The sequence below is a fragment of the Corvus cornix genome, chromosome Z (assembly GCF_000738735.6).
Source record: "Corvus cornix cornix isolate S_Up_H32 chromosome Z, ASM73873v5, whole genome shotgun sequence".
In the NCBI taxonomy this organism is placed as follows: Eukaryota; Metazoa; Chordata; class Aves; order Passeriformes; family Corvidae; genus Corvus; species Corvus cornix.
This window is the reverse complement of record NC_046357.1, coordinates 40,976,409-41,000,203: the sequence shown is the minus strand read 5'-3', so window position 1 is coordinate 41,000,203 and position 23,795 is coordinate 40,976,409. Positions and strand designations below refer to the sequence as shown.

Here is a 23,795-nt window from a genome sequence, read left to right as displayed (position 1 = left end):
AACAAACCTGAATTCCAAATAAATTAAACTGTAAGGTATTTCTCAACATGAAATTCCAGGATTTTCAGAGGTCTGGTTTTGGTTTTTTTTCCTAGAAATGCAACAAAATATATTCTTGCATTTGAAACAGCTGACATCCACACAGAAGAAACTCATACTTAAATACTCCCAGAGAAAATACATAATATTCCATGCACTTAGCAGTGAAGTTGTGTCAGGAAAAAACTAGAAAATCAAGCTTCTTTTTAATATGTTTATCTGTCACAGGTCTAAAGACAGGCAAGAGTTGTGTCAGACAAGAATAATCTCTTTCCACACTGTTAGGCAGTTTTATCTGTTGCCAGAACAAGCTGCAATTTGGTTCTTGGTGATACAATTTGATAGGTACACAAAAGCAGTAGAGACTACATAAACTCCAGAAGCCAAGTAGCTATGCATGCTACATGGAAGACCATATACCAATGCAAAATAAATAGTCTTTTTTTCTGGTTAGATTATACAGTAATACCTCAGCTGAAACTTGGGAAAATTGAAAGGATAATAAATATCCTTAAATATTGATGTTAAATTTATTACATTATCATACATTATCACTACATGCTAATTTGTAAGGCTTCAGTGCTGGGGAAGAATACATTCTGCAGTCCAAAGTCCGTGCCAGGAAATGTACTTCAGCACCAATTGCTTCCAAGTTCATTAACTAGAAGTCATAACTGAATATAGAACAAATCAAAATTCTTTTGTGAGCAAATTGATTGCAGGAACTGCCAAGAATGCATGTAAACACAGAATAGGGGTAAAACATTATTACAGAAGATCTAATAGAAGCAGCTTAGGGACCTAGCAAATGCCAACTATTTCATACTATCAATCTTTCATAATTAAACAACCAGCAAACACTTAACAATGCTGGGATAACAGTGCTGACAAGTCTGAGAAATAAAAGTGACGTGAAAAAGAAGGAATTTGTAAAGAATCAGGCCCTCACCCATTTTCATTATGAATTTCCTATCAGCATTACTTCTCCATCATTCAGTAGTCTGACCACAGCATGATCCTCTACAAAATCAACAGGTGAAACTTCCAAATTTGTTTCCTCACTAAAAATACATGGAAATCATTTAAACAAAATAGTGAAAAGAATTTTGCTTTGGAAACAAGAGGATTCATAACATTGTTTTTAACTTGGTCTCATATCTATCTAAAGATCAGTTACTGCAATTTGTAAGCTGGTACAATACTCAGCTGCCTTGCAGGAGACACCAACACCAAAGCTGCAAATAAATCATTAGACTACAGAAGAGAACTTCACTCATGCTTTTGAAACCTTGAATATTTAGGAAAGAATTCCAACAAGATAAATTAAGAAAGATACTTGAAGAAGATACAAAGAGAGTGGAGGAAAATCTTGGGCAGCCAGTAGCTGTGTGAGGACATGAATTTTTGTACAGTAAGTATAAATGACTGATGGTTTGCAACAAAGTTTTGTTGGGATGTGGGCAACTGAAATGTATTTAAAATGAAAAATATGTGTTATTAAAGAGATGAAAAAATAATGCCAGCCTTAATAACACATTTGGACGGCAGACCTGAGATTTCTTCTTGCAATTGGCATGCTGGGAAAAAAGCACAAGCTAAAAAATGTGAATGTACATATAACAATACTGTTTCTTAAAGTATACCTCCTCACTGAGATAAATTTGGTATCAAGAAAATACAGAAGAGTTTTAATATTGGCCAAAGGGGCTTTCTAGGTTTTTAACACTTCTGTATGTTCTGCAAAGACAAAAATCTTTTCTAGTCTTTTCTAGTAGTGCAGCTAGAGATGATAAATTTATTTCAATGTCACTGGCATACATTTAATGGAACACTTACATCTTAAAACATTTTTAAAATTTATTTTCAAATGTATAATATTCTCAGGTGGTAAAACCAGTTTTCTGTGTAGATGTATTTGAATAACAGAGGCTGTGGTGCATTTGCTTGTATCATTATCGCCCTACCGATTAAGTAATCCAAAAAGCAATTCTGTTACTACAAAAGTGAATCACTCTCCAGAGGCTTTATATTCCACTGTGTACTAAGAAATTAATTTGAATGGGAATAGGAAAGACTATGTAAGAGAGTAATAATGGTAATGATCAATAAGATAAACCAAAAATAGAAGGACAGAACAACGAAACGTTACTAGACATCTGAATTCATCATTCATATAGTTAAGAAATCAATTGAGATGTTCTCATGCTTCACTGATTTGAATTTATTATGTGAGCTGGGGGTTTTTTTGGTTAGAAAAAATATGCCTTCAAAATCAAGGTCTAACTTGTCTTCATTTCTGCAATTTTGTAGTTATTCAGAAGCAAATACAACAGCGCTGGTGTAGATGTGGTATTTGTTGAGTAATACATGTTCTTCTTTTAAAGATTTGTAAAGAGGGAGACCAGAAACTGTACCAGCTATAAACAGACAAATGTAATCACACAAAAAATTATCAACTTTATGAACTGAGGAGTCTTAACACTACTTGATATTCACTCTCAATTACCTATCTCTTGTTTCTCCTGGTGACTGAACAGCACTAGAAAATATGTCAAATAAATGAATAAATTTTGGGAACCCACTGTGGTGCAAGAAGCATGCTTCAAAGAAATTGAGTTAGCCAACAAAGCACTAAATGCTAATTTGTATTTAACAGCAGTCACAAACTTTTGAAAATGCACCTTTCCACTCTTTCAGATGCTTAGTTTTGAAGAAAACACTCAGTGTTTTGATACAGTAATAAAGAATACAGTAATTAATTTTGAAAAAAGGGCATTTAACTGCTGACTATCCACAGCAGCAGATGACTAAAGGTGTTAATAGTCCTATTTGACATTTCTTCTAGTTATGCCTCCAGATAGACTTGTCTGAAGGATAAATCACATTGTGTATAATATGTTCATAGTTTCATAGAATGGTTTGGGATGAAAAAGACCTTAAAGATGACCTAGTTCCAGCCCTGCAGCCTTGGGCAGGGATCCTTTTCACCAGACCAAGTTGCTCGGTGCCTCACCCAACCTGGCCTTGAACACTGCCAGGGATGGGGCATTCACAGCTTCTCTGCACAACCTGTTCAGTGCCTCACCACCCTCACAGTAAAGAATTTCTTCCAATATCTAATCTAAACCTGCCCTCCTTCAGCTCAAAGCCATTTCTTCTTGTCCTACTAATACATGCCCTTGTAAAGAATCCCTCCCCAGCTTTCTTGCAGGCCCCCTTCAGGTACTGTAAGGCTGCTATAACCTCTTCCTGGAGTCTTGTCTTTTCCAGTCTGAACAACCCCAACTCTCTCAGCTTGTGGTCATGGGAGAGGTGTTCCAGCCCTGTGATCAATTTAATGGTTCTCCTCTGCACTCGTTCCAGCAGATCCATATCTTTCTTGCGCTGGAGACCCCAGAGCTGGATGCAGTGTTCCAGCTGGGGTCTCACCAGAGCAGAGCAGAGCAGAGGGGCAGAATCCCCTCCCTTGCCTTGCTGGCCATGCTGCCTTTGATGCAGCCCAGGATACAATTGGCTTTCTGGGCTGTGAGCACACAATGAACTTTTAGTCCACAAACACCCCCAAGTCTTTCTCCGCAGGGCTGCTCTCAATGCTTTTCCCACGCAGACTGTATTTATGCTTGGGATTGCACAAACTCCGGTGCAAGACCGTGCACTTTGTTGAACTTCATCAGATTTGTTTGGGCCCATGCCTGAATCCTGTCACAGTCCCTCTGAAAGGCATCCCTTCCCTCCAGTATATTGACCGTACCATACAGCCTGGTATTGTTGACAAACTTGCTGAGGGTGCACTTGATCCCTCTGTCCATGTTGCCAAGAAAATCTTAAACAGTGCTGGTTTATTGGTTGATAACACAATACATGTTATCAAAGAACATATTCTTAGACCTGCATATTTATTTGGGGTAATGGGTTTATTTTAGAATAATTGTTACATCCTTGTTATATTAGGAAACGAGAGAAGTTTCTCACAGTTTCACCAATCACACAGTGAACCAGAGAATCAAACCAATTGATTCAATTGATCAAACCAGTTAACTGATCTACCAGAAAAAATCTCTAATTACTTCCTGTCTAAATCTGATTACTATAACTTGTCTCTAAACCAGAAAGGTCTTGAAGGATCAATTAAAAAGTCGAGGTACTTCCTATACTGAATTTAATTTTGGAAATAAATCATACCTAATTTTCAGTATGACCTATCTTTTATATCAGATAGGTGTAACAATCCTTACTCTTCTTCAATCTTATAATATTGATGGGTGATACTGTCATTTAAGACACTTGAATATTTACACTTTTCAAACCACTATTTTATAGATCTGTTTTTCTACCAGATGGATGGCATTCAGATCCCTCAACAATTCTTACTAATGTTCCCCTGAGCAGTGTTAACACAGAATCTTTCTTACAGACACCTATCCAACAAATATGGTCTTTTTTCTTATTATTCCTGTAATTTTAGTATGGCCACCTAGTTTATCTTGGAGTTCACGAGTTTTGTCCATTTTTTTTCCTACTATTCTACCCATTGGACAGAGGAAAAATAATAAAACTTTCCCAGCTGTTCTATTTAGAAGTGAAATGAATTCCTGAACATGCAGTTGCAACATGCAAAAATGTTCCGTTATCAGTTCCACGGTTGTATTTTGCTTTCATTGCCTTCCCTCACTGTATGCCTGTTGGGCTACCAGCAGATACAGAAAAGCAAGTCAAATGTCACGATTTAATAGAAAAAGAATATGAGCAACATTACTAAGTCACTGAAAAAACCACTATTCACTCATGGCTCACCTGCACCTTGAACAGGTAAACTGGAAAAACAAAACTAAGACAATGTGCATAATCAAAGTTATGGGATGGTTTGTCTGAGGAGAAACTAAATAAATTAAGATTCTTTACACTTATGAAGGCTTGGATGAGGCAAGATTTTCAGCAGGCTTTTCAAATTGTAAGTGGCTTCCAGGTCACTTTTGATGATACTTAAACCTTACTTCAAAATAGTTACACTGCAATTCGTTAAATTTAAAGACTTTGAAGGATGCTTATATGACAGAACTACTATTTAATGATGTGTGAAGTTCACAGTATTTTTCTCCCAGCTCGTCTCTGATACACTGTAATTCATATTAAATCAGGTGCACTTTTTCTCTCCTGAACTTTACCCAGATCTGTTAAGCTGTCTACTCAAAACTAGTTTTGATATGTGGTCCAGTAGGTCATTTCCAGAAGGATTTAAAATTATTCCAATGAGTTGCTCTGGCCAAGCGTGCTACTCTAATAAAATTGTGCAGAGAGTATAGTTTGTATTTATTACCACCTTTCCACAAGCTAACATTATACACAGTACTCAAATTAAAATCCAGAAACAAAGCATTAAACCTCCTGCACCTCTACCTGCTGGTTCAGTCCTATCTACCTTGCCAAACTAGAAACAGGCTGACACACTGAGAAGAATTAGACCTCAGTTTTAAGTGTTCCCATCAAGACCAATGGAAGCACTACCCTCATTCTGAGCTATCCTGAAATCAACATATAAGGTTATCTTCCATCACCATTAATACTTTTAACTGTTGATATGACTACTGAGAAACAGCATTTATCTTTCAAACACGTGCTGCAAAAAAGCTCCAGAGATGGCAGTATGAAGAAAAACTGTCTCTATACATGCGCATTTGTATTTATGTGTTCAACAGATCACCGCATTATTTCTTTGGCATATGCACACTAACAGCCCCTCACAGCATTAGTCTTTTCAAATGAATAAACCTGTTTGAAATGGATTAGCACTCTCACTTCCCTGTGCAAGAATAATGGTATTGATACAAATGTAAATTAGCTCTTTTCTGTTATACATCACATTCAAAGCAAATGCTTGCATTAAAAAGAATATTGATTTGCTCTGAAGGTGTGAAGAGGTTCAGTGGCATAAAATTCTAATCAACACTTGCTGCCATCTTCTGGTTTCATAAAAATCCACAAAAAGTACTTCTCTTCAAACCCAAATACTTCTTTGGTACAAACACAAAATTAAATGTCAGTAATCTACTTCCCAATTCCATAAAAATGTTCGTATCTTACAGGTCTAATTCTTCAAAAAACACACATGAAGTTTTGGCAGCACAAAAAAAAGAAGAAGAAATTAGAAGAAACTATTGATAATGCAATTGTATTGCATAGATGCTAAAAATAATGTATTTGGTATGTTTTCAGTGACATATGTGGATTACTATATAATGCCATTTATGATACACATTGTTGGGTTTTTAGGAGCTCTCTTGGGTTTTCTTTCTGTTAAAGGAATTTTCCCCATTCGTGTTGCTAGGGGAGCAAATAGCTGGGTACTTAAGAAAAACAAAGTAGCTGGCTTCTCCTTTTTTTCACCTGGGTGTGTGGGGGGTCGGTCTCTGGCATTAGGACAGAGAGGGAGGCTGCTTTCTTCGGCTGCTTTTCCTTCTGCTGGAGAAGCCCCGCGATCCCAAAGCCCGCCTTCCCTGCCCCGCTGGGAGCCGGGCCGTGGCCACCCTGCCCCGCTGTTGCTTCGAGCCTTCGCTACGTTGTAGCCATGGTCACCCTGCCTGCCCAGACCTCCGGGGGGTTCTCCGCTTGGATACATCGCGTCTGCCACCCGGGATTTGTGCTTGTCCCTGCCGTTCCAGCTGCTGTTCCCGAGGGTCCGGCTGGACACCGGGATCGGCTGCCCAGGGGTTCGGGAAGCCTTTGTCCCATCCCCTCCCGGGATCCCAGGCCACCAACGCCGCGTGCTCCCCGAGCTCGCTCCGGAGCGCCCCCTGCAGCCGCGGGGGAACCATCGCACCTGCCCTGCTCACCGGGAGCCGCCAGCGCCCCTGCCGGCTGCGAGCGGAACTGCACCCGAGGGGAAAGGGCCCGACAGCCGAGAAGGCTGGGACTGGGTTTGTGATTGTTTGCTGTTACTGCCAGAGTTATTGTTGTTTGACTGGTTATACACATATAGATATATAATAGTAAAGAACTTTTATTCCTATTTCCCACATCTTTGCCTAAAAGCCCCTTGATGTCAAAATTATAATAACTCGGAGGGAAGGGGGGTTGCATCTGCCATTCCAAGGGGGGCTCCTGCCTTCCTTAGCAGACATCTGTTTTTCAAACCAAGACACACATGTATAGTCTTTCTAATGTATTATATGTACAGATATTTTAAATTTGTATAAAAACTAGATTTAGCAACAACAACACCAAAACAAAGTAAAACACATTTTGGGCTTAAGCCCTTTTGACACTCAGAGCACAGTATGCTTTTGTACACTGAAGGTCAACCTTAATGCAGTACTAGAAGAGGTGGAAGGGGAAATCTAGAGAATTCTAAAGCAGCTTCCAAGGACCAGATCAACTAGAATTGAGCAGAGGTATGAAATGAGAGACAACGCCCTAAATTCTGAGGTTCAAAACCCCAGATGACATGAGAGTACAAAACAATGACACAAGGGCTTGCCAGCTAATTACAAACAGGCTAGATGTGCAAATAGCCTAGGACCTTTATTTCTAGGAAAATAGGCTAATTAATGTGTACATACAACCAAGCTAATGGTTTGGTAATCCAAAATGCATGCATGATAACACACCACAATTTCCGAGGATATAATTATCTTTAGCATGGTGATCACTTCAGACCTACCCTGTTCAGTTTGAAAATAATATTTTCAATAAATCACTTTTATGGTGGGATAGAAGTGCCCTATTGGATGATTACAGGCAGGGCAGAAGAGGCTGGGAGGTGGCATTTTATGTAATGACAAGGATAAAATGTGTATGGAGCTCACAATTGGCAATGGCATGGTTGAGAGATACTGGGTAAGAATCAGGGACTAACAAATAATGTGGATGTCATTGTGGGAGTCTGCTATAGACCTGCCAGCCAGGACGATAATGCCGACAAATTATTCTTTGAGGAACTAAAGGACACCTCCAAGTCAACTGCCCTTGTCCTTATGGGGGACTCCAGCTTGTGAGAAATCAATTGCGAGCATCACACAGACGGTACAAGCCAGGCCAGAATATTCATAAAAAACCTGGATGACAACTCTATGAAAGAGGTTCTAAGCCTGCTGACTCAGAATCAGAGAATCAGAGAATCATAGAATATGGTGAGTTGGAAGGGACCCAGCAGGATCAAGTCCAACTCCTGGCTCTATGCAGGACATAGCAAGAATCACACTGAGTGCCCAAGAGCATTGTCCAAATGCTTCTTGACACAGAGAGGCTGGGTGCTGTGACCACGTTCCTGGGAAGCCTGTTCCAGTGTTCAAGCACCCTCTGGGGGAAGAACCTTTTTCTAATATCCAATCTAAACCTCCCCTGATTCAGCTTCATGCCATTTCCTTGAGTCCTGTCACTAGTCACAGAGAGATGAGATCAATGCCTGCCCCTCCTCTTCCCCTCATGGGGAAGCTGTAGACTGCAATGAGGTCTGTCCTCAGTCTCCTCTTCTCCAGGCTGAACAGACCAAGGGACCTCAGCCACTCCTCACACGGCTTCCCCTCAAGGCCCTTCACCATCTTTGTGGTCCTTCTTTGAATGCTCTCTAGTAGTTTAATGTCTTTCTTGTGTTGCAGTGCCCAAAACTATACAAAGGACTAGAGGTGAGACCGCTCCAGTGCAGAGCAGAGTGGGACAATCCCCTCCTTGCCAGGCTGGCGATGCTGTGCCTGATGCCCCCCAGGACATGGCTGGCCATCCTGGCTGCCAGAGCACTGCTGAGTCTTGTTCAATTTCCTGTCAAACAGGACCACCAGGTCCCTTTCTGAAGGGCTGCTGTGCAACACCTCCTTCTCCAATCTATCTGTATGCCCAGGATTGCCCCACCGCAGGTGCAGAACCTGTCCCTTTCCCTTGCTGAACTTCATACGGCTGGTGATTGCCCAGCCCTCTAATTTGTCGAGGTCTCTCTAAAGGCCATTGGAGTACAAGTGCACATACACCCATTTCCTATGTAAAAGCTCATACAGAGGAACTACAGGGTTCAGATTTGCCATTTGAGCCATGGAGTCAAAGTATCTTCATTTAGAACCACAGACTGAGTAACAGCGCAGAAAGACCAGAAAGCAAGGCATAGCAGTGATGGCTCTAGTGCCTCAGGACTAAGCAGAGATGGCTAAGTTGGCACCCCATTTCAGCAGGGGTAGTCATGGTTCACATCCAAATGTTACTTTGAAGAACTGGTTTGCAAGGGCCTGTCTTCAGGAACTTTCCAAAGACTACAGTATCAATGACTTTTCAAAAGGGGGCACAAATGTGGCATTAATCCCTAGGAATTCTAGAAATTATCTTTAGTATCTATATTGCCTTATTTATTCTGTAGATAAACATGCAAGAATATCTTTGCAGTAAGTTCTATCTTCTCTTTTACATATGGTACTTAAGAATAAACAACATGGGAAAATTACAGTCTTTATCTAATGCCATATAGAAGACACCCATTCAATGCTGGATGACAGCTGGGCTGCCAAAGGTGCTTTCCAAACACGAATTCCACTGCATTTACCCAACTCCAAATGCAATTACCTTTGTGTTGTGAGAGTTCACATTTTCCATGTGCACTTAATTTAAAAAGGGACATAAAATAATTTAAAATTATGAATGTTAACTGTAACTATTTGTTGAACATAAACTACCATAAAATGCTTGAGCCCATCAATCCAACACTATTCACAAAAATCTGCATATAGCCACCAGATGGTGCCACGTCCATCATTTAACAAGGAGAGCTCTCCCATTCCAATTGTCCTTCACATAACCAGCAAAAATCGCTCATTTGCTCTGACTCCTGCAACCTTGTGAGTAAAAAACCAAATGCCAACTTCAATATCCAGAGGCTCCATTATGGTTAAGACTTCCCAGTAGCATTTGAGCTCTGCCACTCTCTCTTTCTTTTCTGCAAAACAGTCCCAGCAATGCACACTTCACGATAAAGGTTCGTATTTCTGGTTTGGTGTCCTGGTTTTGGCTGAGATAATTTTCTTCACAGTAGCTATATAGGGTTATGTTTTGGATTTGTTCTGGAAACAGTGTTGCTAACTCAGGGATGCTTTCTTTACTGCTAAGCAGGGCTTACACAGTGTCAGGGCCTTTTCTGCTCCTCTCCAGCACCCTACTGGTGAGTGGGCTGGGGATGCACAAGGAGCTGGGAGAGGACACAGCCAAGACAACTGAACCCAACTGACTAAAGAGATATTCCAGTCCATATGGTGTTGGGGAAGATGAAAGAAGTGGGGGACTTTTGTCTTCCCATGTCACTGTTACGTGTGATGGAGCCCTGTCTTCCTGGAGGTGGCTGAATGCCTGTCTGTCCATGGGTAGTGATGAATGAATTCCTTGTTTTGCTTTGCTCGTGGGCACGGTTTGTGCTTTGCCCATTAAACAGTCTTTACCTCATGAGTTTTCTCACTTGTGACTCTCTCCTTCATCCTGCTGCAGGAGAGTGAGCAGGTGAGTGGTGCTTAGTTGCCAGCTGGGATTAAACCTAGACATTTGGTCAACTGAAACAGGTGGAAAAATATTTAGCCATTTGCTGACCTTCAGATCTGACACCACACACCTACCTTCTCTCTTGCCTCCCTTCCTTCCTATTTTCCTCTATCAAGACATGCATTTAGCAGACTAAAGAGTCTTACAGATTAAATCTAGCATACAGACTACTGTTCAACTACTACTGCTACTACCAACCTTGAGCATTACAAGTGTGCAGTTGCATTAGCACAATGGTATCACCTGACTGAGGTTCAGTAGCACAACAGAAGTGTGAATGCAGCACAGAAGTGCAGGCTTCATTGAAGACCAGTGCTTAGGGTTTAATTAAAACACAAATAAAGTGTTCAATAATTACATATCATGCATGAAGAGAGAAAAATTTCCACATGTTGAGCAGGATATGCAGCATGCCATAGGTATTTGTCTCTGTAGCACAACGGGAACGTACACTGTGACTGAATACATGGAGTTGTGCTATAATAAAAAAAACAAGTAGATGAGGATGGCCACTAAGTTCTGTGAATTGATTTCTTAAAAGTAAGGAAATAACATATACCTGCCCTTTGTGTCAAAAAGAGATCTGAGTCATATAAAATGTCAGGTAGCGTACCCTGAGCAGTTCTGTCAATAGTATCTGTATCCTCTGACTAATTGTATTTATGCTGGCTTCTCTTATGCAAATTTGTCATGTCAAATACAGATTGCTTGTATTTAGTATTCAAAGTTGCCCCATTGGTGTCCTGATGCCATTTCTACTCAAATAATTGGCAACACTGTTTACTTTGCTAATAAGGGAATCACTTGGAAAGACACTAATGCTGCTCTTCCAAAACCAGTCAGTAAAACAAATGCTACTGCAGAACTTGACTTTTTGGGAACCCAAGAGTATGTGTGATAGTCCAGGGATGCGCCACTTTTAAGGTAAGTTGCTAAAGTTGCTGGCTCTTTTTCTACATTTCTTTTTTTCAACTGGAACTCTTTAGAGTTGTCCTTTCTCCATATTTTACTTACACTGGAAAAGTAAGGGTCAGGATAGGCCTCCAAAATCCTGCGAATTATACAAGAAATACAGTAGGAATAAGTTTGATGGGTCTAACAACTCAAAGTATGAAAGGTCTCGAAATTTCAAGTGCTTTAATAGCACTTTAATAGTGAAGCAATTATTGTACTGTGTGTGTTCAAACTAAGTAGTCCTTTCACTCATTTCCTTTTCACTGTCAACTCCAATTTTCTGTTTATATAATAATACTTGGGCTTCAGTGAAACTGCATACTTAAAAGGCGTAAAAGATGCTTTGACAGGCTTCAGTAACCAAAGACCTAGAAAAGTAGTGGAGCAAGAAATAAAGGTGGAGACAGTATCTCTCGAATGGTATAAAACAAAGAAGGGATCCTTTATCTGTGAACTTTTGGATGGACTAACTGTTTTTCATTATATATATATGTATAAAACTGTAAATTCTTTAAACAAATTTGATGGAAAAAATTACTGCTATTACTAAAAAAAGTGTCAAAAGTTTTTGTCTGTCTGAAACCATCATCCATAGGTTTGGAATTACACATCAGCATCGCTTTTTTGTACTCATTTTTTTTGAAAAAACCCCCAGCTACATGTCTATAGGACCTCTCCATACTGTATCAGTCTCCATTCAGATCTTTTTATCTCCTTTTGCAGGCTCTTAATTCACAACAAATTCTACATCATTCCCTCAAACAAAACCATCTCTCCTTCCACTTGCCAACCCTGGATATATGTCTGCTCTGAGAAGGACAGATATACTGCAAATCCATGAATACTGCTTGTGTGGGAAGATGATAGGGTAAAAAGATAATGTTATGGAAACCACAGGGGAAAATACAGTTGCTACTCCCTGGATGGAATGTAGCCAGCATATCTGACCTCCCACACACAATACAGTCTCAGGGTAACTAAATAAAGGGCAGACTGGAGACACCATGACCAGGCTCTGCTGACACCCTTGGAGAGGAGGGAGGAACTTGGTGGTACTTTCTAGCTGATAAGCTGCACAGCAGCTGAAAACCAAGTGAGATAAAGAAAGATGTCTTGCTGTTGAATCAGCAACTGTGGAGAAATCACTCTCCTTGGACTGACACATGCCCCTGTCCCAAGGTTATGTCTGGTACTGTACTGAGATATCTGCTGCCAAGGTACAGCCTCCCCTCACTGAGTAAGATGTACTCAAGCTCCACCAAATTGTAAAGAAGTAGTATAAAAGTGAGTTAAAAATGACAAGAAGTAAGGGAAGAGTCCATCATAACTTCTGGGATCAGTTGATGGGTTTCATCCTAATATCCCTGCTCAAAATAAAGCAGAACCATGCCTACTAGACATGTAAGTAGTCTACTTTACTTCATATCTGCTCAAAAAGAAGATTATACCCTTTACCAAGATAAAATTTCTGACAGTAAATTTGTTTTGATTGAAATCAGGGCTTTATTTGTAATGCCTTGTGTTGCCTGACACATACTTCGATGAGTAAAGAAAAAGGCAAGGACATGTAACAAAACACGCTCAGTGTCAGATTTAAATTTATTCTGCAAAGCTATTTCCAGATCGTAAGACACATGTATTACTTTGCACATGCCAACAAAGTATTTCCAATTCTGATTTTCTTTCTATGTCATATTGCTTTTCAGTGTTTATGAATGACTTACCAAATGTAAAATGAAATGCAAAGTCAGAAATCTGGTGTAAATTATATATATTTAAATGAAGTATAAAGACAGTATTCATAATGTTAAGCATGGTACTTCGTAAGTTCTTTTAATCAACTAGAAGATCTGCCAACATGCCAAATATATTAGAGAGACATGTTTTGTCTACTGCCATGTTAGACTACAATTTTGGATAAAGCTTGAAGATCAGGGTCTTCTCAGTGAAAGTGCTAAGAAGGCTCCTGGACTTCTAAAGCTTCTATCTACCAAGCCGCTGAATGCACTCCTTTGATGATGACAGGAAGAATATAATTACTCTCTAGTCTGTTCCTTGAACTGCAAAAACTGGCTTTAAAATTTAGCTGAAGTGTTTTACTGATAAGAAGATCTTGGAGTTTTTATTGCATAGCATGATCAGGTAAAAAAATCTGGTTTTGTCCTTGGGTTTCAAAATCCTTAAGCAGGTCAGCCTCAGTGCAACTGAGTAGAGCAAACATTCCACCATGATTCAGCTGATTCTGAAGGAGATTCAAAAGCAGGTGACTCTGAAAGATTTAGAAATAAGGCATCCCTGTGGTTTTGCTGCAGTTATATTCTAAAATTCTCCAGGAAATAGTTAAAAAATTTTGAAAGCCCTGTAACACTGGGCTTTTGGGTTTTTGGAAACACACTAAAGAGGTTCACAGGTTCACATCCTGCTTTATTCACTGCACTCCATGCTTTGAGTTAAAACCATTTTGAAAGCACTATCTGCAACACGGAAGAAACAAGGATAAGGATATTCATATTTATGAGCAGGAAAATGCATAAAATCATGGCAGTATGACTAAAGTTATGTAACTTCATTAGACACTGGAAATTAGATGTATTTGAGGAGAGTAAAAACAAGGATAAACATCTTTTACACTGGTTTTTTTTTTAAATGAGCAAATCTACTTCCTTGAACTCTAAGATGTGACTGAGAAGGCTGCTCGTGATTGTCCTGAAGAAGAGGATAACACCTAACTCGAAGATGACCTGCCATCCTGGCAGACCTGTGAGGTGCTGAGTCACTTCAGTACAAGTCTGAGCAGCCTTCACACAGAGGGCAGCAGAAAGCCGACATGGAATCTCTCATACTCACAGAGAAGTCTGTGGCCTCCAGCCTCAGTTTGCAGAAATTCTATGAGCAGGGAGCCCAGAAACTTGGTTGCTAACATCCAGCCAGACGTTAAACAGCTTTGTTACAGGTGTGAAGTGCCATCAAGGTATCAGAAGCTTTGATTACAAAAAGGGGAAAAGTAGAGTGATTACTAATTGATTTCAATGGAGATCGGAAGAACATATAAAACAAGACCTCAAGCGGAAAAACTGCTGTCCAGGTGGCTCTGATTGTATCGTGTATGTAGACAGAGTTCCCAAATTCTGTGCAAATGCCAGGGAGAAAACTTGGTTCATGGGACTAGATGGATTCCCCACAGATGGTACACTGTTTGATGCACTCTGTTCCTTACTTCTCAGATACTGCTCCAGCCTGGGCTTGAAATTACACTGCATCTGCTAGTGCTAGTGAGCTGTGGGATATGAAAAGGAAGGAAGGGGAGAAAGACGGAACCCTGTGCCTTGACGAGTCTGCAAATGCTATGGATTTCTCAGTAGGTAAGAGTCACTAGTAGGAAACATGCTTATCCATGGTTGCCTACCCTAGGCCTAGTAGTTCACCAGCAGCAAGCAGTTTTTCGCAGCTGGAGAGCTTCAAACTTAGCTGATTGCTGTGGAAGATTCACCCACACTTTGTGAATTGGAAAAATCCATCATAGCATAAAATTTTCTTTGCAGTAACAAAATAAAAATCCTGTATCTTTTTGATGCAAAGAAGTGGTACTTCACCTAGGACACTTCTGCTCTCCTGACTTCAGAGTGACTTCACCAGAATATTTGAATATGACAAAGAAATTTTACTTACACCCTAAGAAGCTGTAGACTTACAAAGTAAAGTTACTTTGGAAAACTGACTGGTAGAAGATAATCCTGAAGACGTATACTTCCAAAGCTCAACTTTGGAATAGCAAATGGACAGGCATGAATATAAATGGGTTCAACATCTAGCTTTTCCACAACTAAACAGGAAGATATGTGATTAAGTCACAAAATAAAGCCTTTTGTTCACACTTCTTTCTTGAGATAGCTTATAAGAAATATGTCTGGCTTTGTGTAAGAAATTCATAGAAAGCCAGCTGCATAAATATTCTCCTGTATGTGTATTAGTGCATGGACACAGTTACATTTGGTGCGCGCATTGGTCCAATAAATCTCTTTCTAATGTAGGGTTTTTTTCGTATTACTTGTTTTTCAATAGAAAAAGATGCTAAATCCAAGAACTGAGAAACCAATGCTGAGACTGTAATTTTTCCAAACAATACAAAATAACTTCAGAGGAACCTAAGCCTGAATTAGACAGCGTATTTTTTGTCTTTTGTTAACCTTCTTCAGTATTACTCTTTCCCCTTCCTTGTGTTAATAAAGAATGTCATCCCTGATAGAAGTGTATTTCTTTAAAGCAAACTACTTCTTTGCAAATTATTTTATTCTGCATATGGGGTGGATGTGAGGCATTGCTGGTGTGGCAGGTTGTGGTAAGCAGGCTTATATATCCCATTGTGAAAGGAAAGGTCAGCAGTGGTAGGTAGTATTCTTTTATTTCTGTATAAAGGAATGAAAAGATGTGTAATATCTGACAATTTTCTCATTCCTTTCCCCCCAATGGTTTAAATTTCTATATCAAATACAAAGGTTCAGCAACACTGAGGAGGTGAGGTGTGTAGGAAGCCCAGCGGGGGCAGGGCACCCATCGGCTCGCTGGAGCCACCTGCTGTGAAGGGCCTTCTAACAGTGAGAGTCTCTGGCATTGGGAGTGTGGCTGTCAAGGAGCCTTGTGAATGGTCACACCGGGCAGTTACCTCAAAAAACCTTGTGACTGCAGGGGTCCTCAGCACAGCCACTCAGGGCAAACATGGCCCAGTTATTTCAATGTGATTCAGCTGACACCCAAGCCAGAACACAGCCTGGGAGTCAAGCTCTTCGGAGAGATAAATTAAATTCAACTTGTTTTAGCCATTATGCCAGTAATAGCTCAACCATTTTTGAACAGCTCAACAGATGCAGTAATTTCTACATTTGCCTAGCTTGGATGAGAAAAATATTCAAAAAACTGTTATGGCTATCTCACATTTAAATCCCTTGGACAAACTAATCGGTCTAGTGGAGAACAGAGAGATGATTAAGGAACTGACGTATCTCTCTGAAGAAGGAAGGTTGAGGGAGTTGGGCCTGCTCAGCCTCGAGAAGAGTTGACTGGGAGGAGATTTTATCAATGTCCGTGACTATCTGAAGGGAGGGTGTCAGGTAGACGGATCCAGACTCCACTCGGTGGTACCGAGCAATAGCACAAAAGTCAGTGGGCAAAAACGGGCGCACAGGAAGCTCCACCTGAACATGAGGAATAGCTTCCTTACTGTGCAGTGACAGAGCACTGGAACAAGTTGCCCAGAGAGGTTGTAGAGTCTCCCTTACTGGCGATATTCAAGAACAACATGCTCGCAGCCCTGTGCCATGTGCTCTGGGATGACCCGGCTTGAGCAGGGAGGTTGGACCAGATGATCCCCCGTGATCCCTTCCAACCTGACCCATTCTGTGATAAATCGTACCTTTCCAAGAGCGCATGTACGGAGCGATACTGGGAAGGAAACGCCCAAGGCAGGCGGACCTGCGCAGCCCCCACCGGCTGCCGTAGCCTCAGACAGGCCACGCCTCTTCCCCGCCTCGCCGCGCCCGCAGCCGGACGGGGCGGGACGGGGGCAGCGCTGGGCCGCCCCCGCGGGGTGGGGCGGGGCGGACCGGACCGGACCGGAGCGGCGGGGAGCGGCAGGAGCCGGGCTGGCGGCGCTGCTGCCGGGCGGCGGCGGCGGGGCAGGATGGTGTTTGAGTCCTTGGTCGTGGACGTCCTGAACCGTTTCCTTGGCGACTACGTGGTGAACCTGGACAGTTCCCAGCTGAAGCTGGGCATCTGGGGAGGTAGGGGCCTGGGGCGCCGCGGGGGAGCCGCCTGTCTGCCCTCATGTCGCCGCGTGCCTTCCTGCCCGGCCGGGCTCGCACTGCCGCCCGCACAAGGGAGGAGCCCGGGGCGGCGCCCCCTGGGCGCGGTCAGGCCGAGCCGAGCCGGGCCGGGCCGAGCAGAGCCGCCTGCTCGCCCGACAACTCCACCACCGCTCCGCCTGCCCGGCCGCTTAAAAATAGCCGCGGGGGCGGTCAGGCGGGCGGGTTGGGGAGGTGGTGTCCACGGAGCCGTGGCTGCGGCAGTGGGGGGTGGCGGCGGCGCGGGAGGAGCTGCATGCAGAACGGGGGAAAGAGAAACCGGGCGAAGTGCTGGAGGCGCATGGAGGGCCGCTCCTGTTTTGTTTTTCCCTACGGAGCCGTCCGTACTGTCTCGTAGCTGCGGACGGACCTTGGCTGGCCGCGGTGTCTCTGGTGCTCGCGGAAAGTTTGGGAATTGGTGGGCGGGCAGCTTGGAGGCGGGAGTCTGACCTGGCTCTGGGAATGCGAAACTGAACTGGCTTACGGCGTTTTCCACGCCTGGAAGTAAACCGTGCCAAGGATTTTACTGCTCGTGGGAGTGAGTGGCCTCTCTGCGAACAGCAGTGACATCCCGTTTTTTTTTCGGTGCTGTCATCTGTAGGTCTGGAATATTTGTTATTTTTAGCCTTAAAGAACCAGTAGTAGATACTGCCTTAAGTGTTTGCAGAGGTCGTTCCCAGCTGTGCTAGGTGAGGTAAGCGGTGGTCCGTAGAATTAAATTAACGTGCTAGTTCTGATGGCAGTAAAGTGTTCTATTTGAATGTGCTCTCCTGAGGTCCCCTTGTAAGGTATGTGCAACAAAACAGCATCAGAGGTCCGTCAGACACAGACCACGAACGGATGTCTGTGCAGTGTCCACTGCTGGCTCGGTTTCGAATGTGCATCCCAGGTGTCTGCAGCATCAGCAAAAGCAAACACAGAGGTTCAAGGTTTTTTTTGCAGGTGCTTTCATGTATTAGTAGGTGTGAAACATCCTCGAGGTATTGCCTACCTGCAGTTCCATTCCTAGGCGCTCATATACGTTAACCAGATTTTATAAGCTTCTTCTGGAGCTTGTTACATCGTGGACATTTTTGTTTTCATGCTTGTTTTCCGAAATGGCGTCCTTATTTAGTTGCATCTCTGCAGTAATTTCCCTTCGGTTAGTCAAGGCATTTATAGCATCTTTGTAAAGTTCAGTCTCTGTAAGGAGTCTTAACACAGCAACAGTACATGTAACTGCTGGAGACAAAGTAGTAGTCCTTGATCTATAGCAGTAAGGCTTAATATCACGTACCTCTTACTGATTAGGTGAGTCTTACTTGGAAGGTTTGACTAATTGCACCTTTCAGCAAAACTGTGTCAGCCTAATTGCTTGATTTATGTACTGAAGTTCTGAAGTTACCATAGTATCTTCTTTCTGTTCAGTGAAGACAGGCAGAATATTTAATGAAAAATATGAAATGCTGTGTAAATGTTTTGGGCAATGTTTATGCATTACAAAAAAGGTAGAAGTTTCTTTTACCAGCTTGCTACGTTACTGATGGTTAATCATGACAGCTTATGCCTCTGTGAAGCTACTGTTAACGGATTAGATGCATTGTCTCAGTTTAAAAAAACTAAAAAAAAACCCCACCAAACCCAACTGAAAACTAAAAAAAACCCCACCAACTCAGTTTTACTTGGAAGTTTCATATTCAGCTGTCATATTTTTTCATGTCTGTGGAATTTAATTTTCTTTTTTATTATCTCCTCTTCAAGAAGGTCTCATATATTAGAGGTTTTAGTATATTTTTATTTAAATTAAATTTCTCACTTCTCTAGTGTCTATGTATTAGAATAAAATTATTTTTTCTCTTCATAACCTGTCAACTTGTTTGTAGTGAATACTGATGTACAGCCATAGTGAAGCATCACCTGTAGAGTTTTTTCCCTGGCCTACCACATGATGCTTTTTTTCAATTTAATAAAATTGTGTTTAATCATCTGTGAATCTGCAATATTTCTTTCATTTCAAATATCTCAAAGGACCCAGAAATTGCATTCTTCTGTCTAAAAGGCAATGACTATTAGTAACAACAGCAGTAGAATACTGTTTTTATGTGGAGTGCATCATTGATTAGCAGATCCCTACACTCACAGTATACCTAAAGTGTGGATAATTTTTTTAGCTTGTTAATTACTAAAATTCTGTAACTAAGGTATTAAAATAAAAAAATTACTTTTTTGGCCTTCATATTAAAACTTAATGGTTTTAATGCTTGTCTGCATGCTCTGAAAGCATTTCCATGACAGCTATGTGCTTTCATACAGTGTTTGTGTGTCGTGATTACTAAACTTTACATAAATCATATACTATTGAAAGGAAATTGTCCTAAATCCATCACATGAAAAGAAAAAAAAAAAAAAAGTTGCTTGCTTTTTTTCTTCCTTGTAACAAATCACCACTGCTTTTTGTTTATAGACTGAATATATGTATAAAACCTAACGTTACATAGTTTCAGCTTCTGTAAATGGAGAAATTTCTTAATGAGCTTTAAATGAGCATACTTGATATTAACTTTGGTTGAAGAAATGAGAGAATTCATCATGCTGTATTAAAGCTATTCCAGATTCAATCTGTGTAGTAAAGTTGTATGATGATGATACTCCAGAAAATACATGAACATGGTAATAATTACGGAAATGCTTTGATTTTTTTTTTTCTTGTTAAAAACCTCTCAGATTGAAAGGTAAAAATGTAGACTGTCTCAGTATTGAAGAAGGACGTAATATCTGAAAACACTTGTGGCTGAGAATGTTGCAAGAACTGAAAGACCTGAAATATAAAAGGCAGTGCAGAAAGTTGAAGGTAGCTTAACCTACACAGGTAAAAAAGGTAATTTGAACATGTAAAGCTAATACTGGCAAAGGCAAGGCTCAGAAAAGAGGGTAACGGGACAAAATCACATGCATAAGGACCTCCATTAATATGAAGCAGGGTAAAAGACTAGTGTGTTAGGCAGCCATGAGAGAAAGCTATTGGATGGCTGATGCTGGGAAGGACAGTGTTTTTTAACTTCTTTTTGTTCGGTGTTTACTAAGAAAGATCGTTTCAATGGGCTGTGTTAACAAGTGTGCAAGTACTTGGCTTAGATAAACAGGTTAGATAAGTATTTAGGTGAGTTAGATATTTTTGAATGCTCTAGACCTGGTCAAGTTAAAATACCTGGAAAGATGCTTGCAGCAATGTGAGACATATGCAGTTATCTTTGACATGAGGTGAAGTGCCAGTGAGGTTTCCAGACAGTGTTGAGAGACCAAACAGTTGTTTTATTATACAGTTCATGATGCCATTATTTTCTTTTGACTATGTCTAAATAACCTTTCAGTGTCGTGGTCAGACCCTCTGTACTGCCCTTTAAAATGCTTAATTCTCAGTTGATTTGGCACACTTGCTTATTACATAATGTCTCAAGCATGTCTTACTTAACACAATTTATTACTTGAATAGCTGGTAACTCTTTTTTGGGCAGCTGTGTGAGTAAGATGATATAGGCAGATAATTGGCATGTTTGTGAGCACAAAAACACTTTTTTTTTTTTTTTTTGCTACAGCTATTACTATAGTGAAAGGCAACTACTTTTGCATGCCTTGCCTTGTCTAGGTATAGCAGGTGCAACCTCCTGCTCTCCCCTTACATAATAGTAATTTGAATTCACTTGAGGGATACATACTGTCTAGTAGTTTTTGTTGTCTTTCATGACCTGTTTTAAAATAGATGTCAATAGAGGAGGTATTTGGCAGACACTGATCCTCAAAGACTTACAGCTTGTCTTTAGAGGGTGTGCTTAAACAGAAATAATTAACGGCCCAAAAACAAGTGGAACATGACTAGCAAAGGCAGCTGTTTGTATAAAGTGATCAGGGGGGTTCACAAGCTGACAATGCTGTTGGAAAAAAGCAGAAATTTTGTTAAAATATGTGAACAGGAGTGTTGTGTACCGATCAGGTACTAGCTAAGGTATTTGTGCTTTCTGATCTTTCCTCTCTCTCTGCTTTCCTTCCCCTTCCCCTTTATTTACAAGACAGCAGAGAGTGATTAATTAGGTAAAATCTGCAGGATTTTTATGTAGATTAATTTTCTCCCCTCCCTTTAACTTCTGTTTATAACCATAACAAAATTTCAGTTAGGCCTCTTTGGTGAAATAGTTTACCAGATCTCTTTTTGCAAGCTGAATCCTTGGTAGTAGATGTTGGTTCTTGAACTCAAATTCATGAAGTTATTTTGAGTATCTAAAATTAAAACTATAAACCTATTCTAGAATTTTGAAAACTTTTTAATTTTGTTGAATTATTCACATTGTCCAGAGATCAGTAAATCTAAAAATTTGCTTTATAATGCAGTCTAAATAAATCCTAGACTTTGCGATAGATATTTGAAACTGTTCCGGCTTTTATTATTGTTTCGGCTGGTAGCCTGCATGTTTAACTCTAGTTGTTTATACAACTCCAACTACTTGTACATACAGTTTCTGAGGTTGCTTAGTTGGGTAATTTTTAATCATGCACTGGATGCATTTCTGTCATCAAAACATCCAGTTGCTCCCAACAGGGGAACACCACCCCTGCCAAAAAAAATCCCCAACAAACCATCAGCAAAACTAACAATCAAATCCTGATGTATTTCCTGATTTTTGTAATTAATATCTACTGTCAGTACTCCAAGACTAATTCACTAGCTGTGTTACATCCTGTAACTAGGGTTTGTTCCCTGATTTTCCTGCTTCTGTTTGTGGGGGCTTTTGGGTTTTTGCCTCCCATCCCCAACAGAATGGTCAAGATTCAGTGTAGTTGCACTTAGATCTACATTTCATTGCAAGGGAAATTACTACATATGGTAGAGACTAAATTTTGGTAGTGAAAGAGAGTACTGGCATGGTCAATATTTACTCAGTCTCTGTGCTAACCCATGAGTCTCTCAGGCTCTCTCTCATGTGTTGGAACAAGAAAGATCACATCAATACACAAAACCTAGTGCCTCCTTAGTAGTCTGTTGTGTGCTTTAATAGGCCATTCACTGTGGTTGTGACCCTCAACTGAGGTTTCTGTAAGTAAATTGTTGTATTTTAGTAAATGTGTCTCAGTAATTACATACTAAAATTCAGCTACCTGGAGTTCTACTAATGTGTATTTCTGCTAGTGATTCTTAACTAAAACATTAAAATTTTTAACTGTAAAATCATAAGTAAAAGCAGTGAAGAATAATGCACCCCACTTCCAAATCCTAGCATTTAATGTAGAAATTTCGAAGTCTTCCTGTTTGAAACATTATTGATTCCATGTTTATTGTCTGCTATTATGATGTGCTCAGGTAAAATGAGGAAGAGTTCTGCCTTCACAAAGTATTGCTTGTAAATGCTGAAGATAATCCTTACTCACTTTGCAGTACTTTGTTTTTGGAAGCATCTGGGCTGCCAAATTATTGTAGCTTGAGTTATAGTGCCTCTGCAGAACTGTGGCATGTGTCAGACCCTTGCTAAATGAGAGGCAATGTTTACTTAGCCATCAGTGAAAATGAAGAAATTCAACCCAGTTAAACTGCTTCATGTGTCACGGAGTCTTACAGTTTCCTTATGAATGTTTTTAACGTGGCTCAACTGGCCTGCAGAAATTGCATGTTGTGCCTGGTAACTTGATTACAAACCTGGACCTTTGCTCTGGATACCATTAGAGTTACTTGCCATGAATACAATTACAGTTAGTGATATCTTCTTGAAGAAGCAAACGGGACGTGTTTTAGTGTTAAAATGGTCTCTGCAGAGTAAGCTTTATCAGGGAATAAATTTAGAATGGAATTGAACCAATGGTATATAAAACTGTCACCTTGTTATTGCCCACAAAGACTATGTAGTTCTAGTTCCTAGAGTAGTTACAGACTACTTCTGGGAATGCTTTCTTTGCTTTTTTTTTTTTTTCCCTTTTCTGTTGTTTCTGGCAATGTGTATGTATTTTAAGGCTTAAAAGCATCATCATCAGCTATCAAAAAACATCCTTCTGCATGTAGCATTTCTCTGGAGAGGCTGATGTTAGCATATGTCACATGTATAGACTTCTACTGGAAAGTGATTATGAATTGTTGCAATGAATAAATTAAAACGTTTATAACTTCATAGTATTTTGTGAGTGCTACAAGATGGATGGATTAGTTTACCTGATCAGCTCTTCCATATCAGTTCAACAATTTGAGCCAATTCTTCTAATCTGTGCATTTTTGAGATTTGAGTCCAATTTCCCAAAATTGGTGGTACTTTGAACAGTTGTTTATCGCCATTAGCACTATATAACTGCAAGATTATTCTTCCAATTGGAGCTCCCATTTCCCCATACATTTTGCTATTTCTAACATGCATACCAAAAGAAAAGCGTTTTTGAGTCTATCAAATCTTCATTTGCAACCTCAAGTTGTATTCCTTTCCAGGCCTGTAATCTGCTTCTGGT

At 40.6% G+C, this 23,795-nt stretch overlaps 1 protein-coding gene across 4 annotated transcripts in view; it reads left to right on the top strand.

The window, feature by feature from the left end:
- The first annotated feature begins 17,109 nt into the window (after positions 1 to 17,109).
- The window catches only part of VPS13A (vacuolar protein sorting 13 homolog A), a 109,933-nt gene continuing 103,247 nt past the window's right edge, over positions 17,110 to 23,795 (top strand). For all 4 annotated transcript variants that reach the window (XM_039567712.1, XM_039567711.1, XM_039567714.1 and 1 more), the window contains exon 1: positions 17,110 to 17,276. In XM_039567712.1, the coding sequence (XP_039423646.1) occupies positions 17,177 to 17,276 (100 nt within the window). In that variant the 5' untranslated portion in view covers positions 17,110 to 17,176. The remainder of the gene's footprint in view (positions 17,277 to 23,795) is intronic.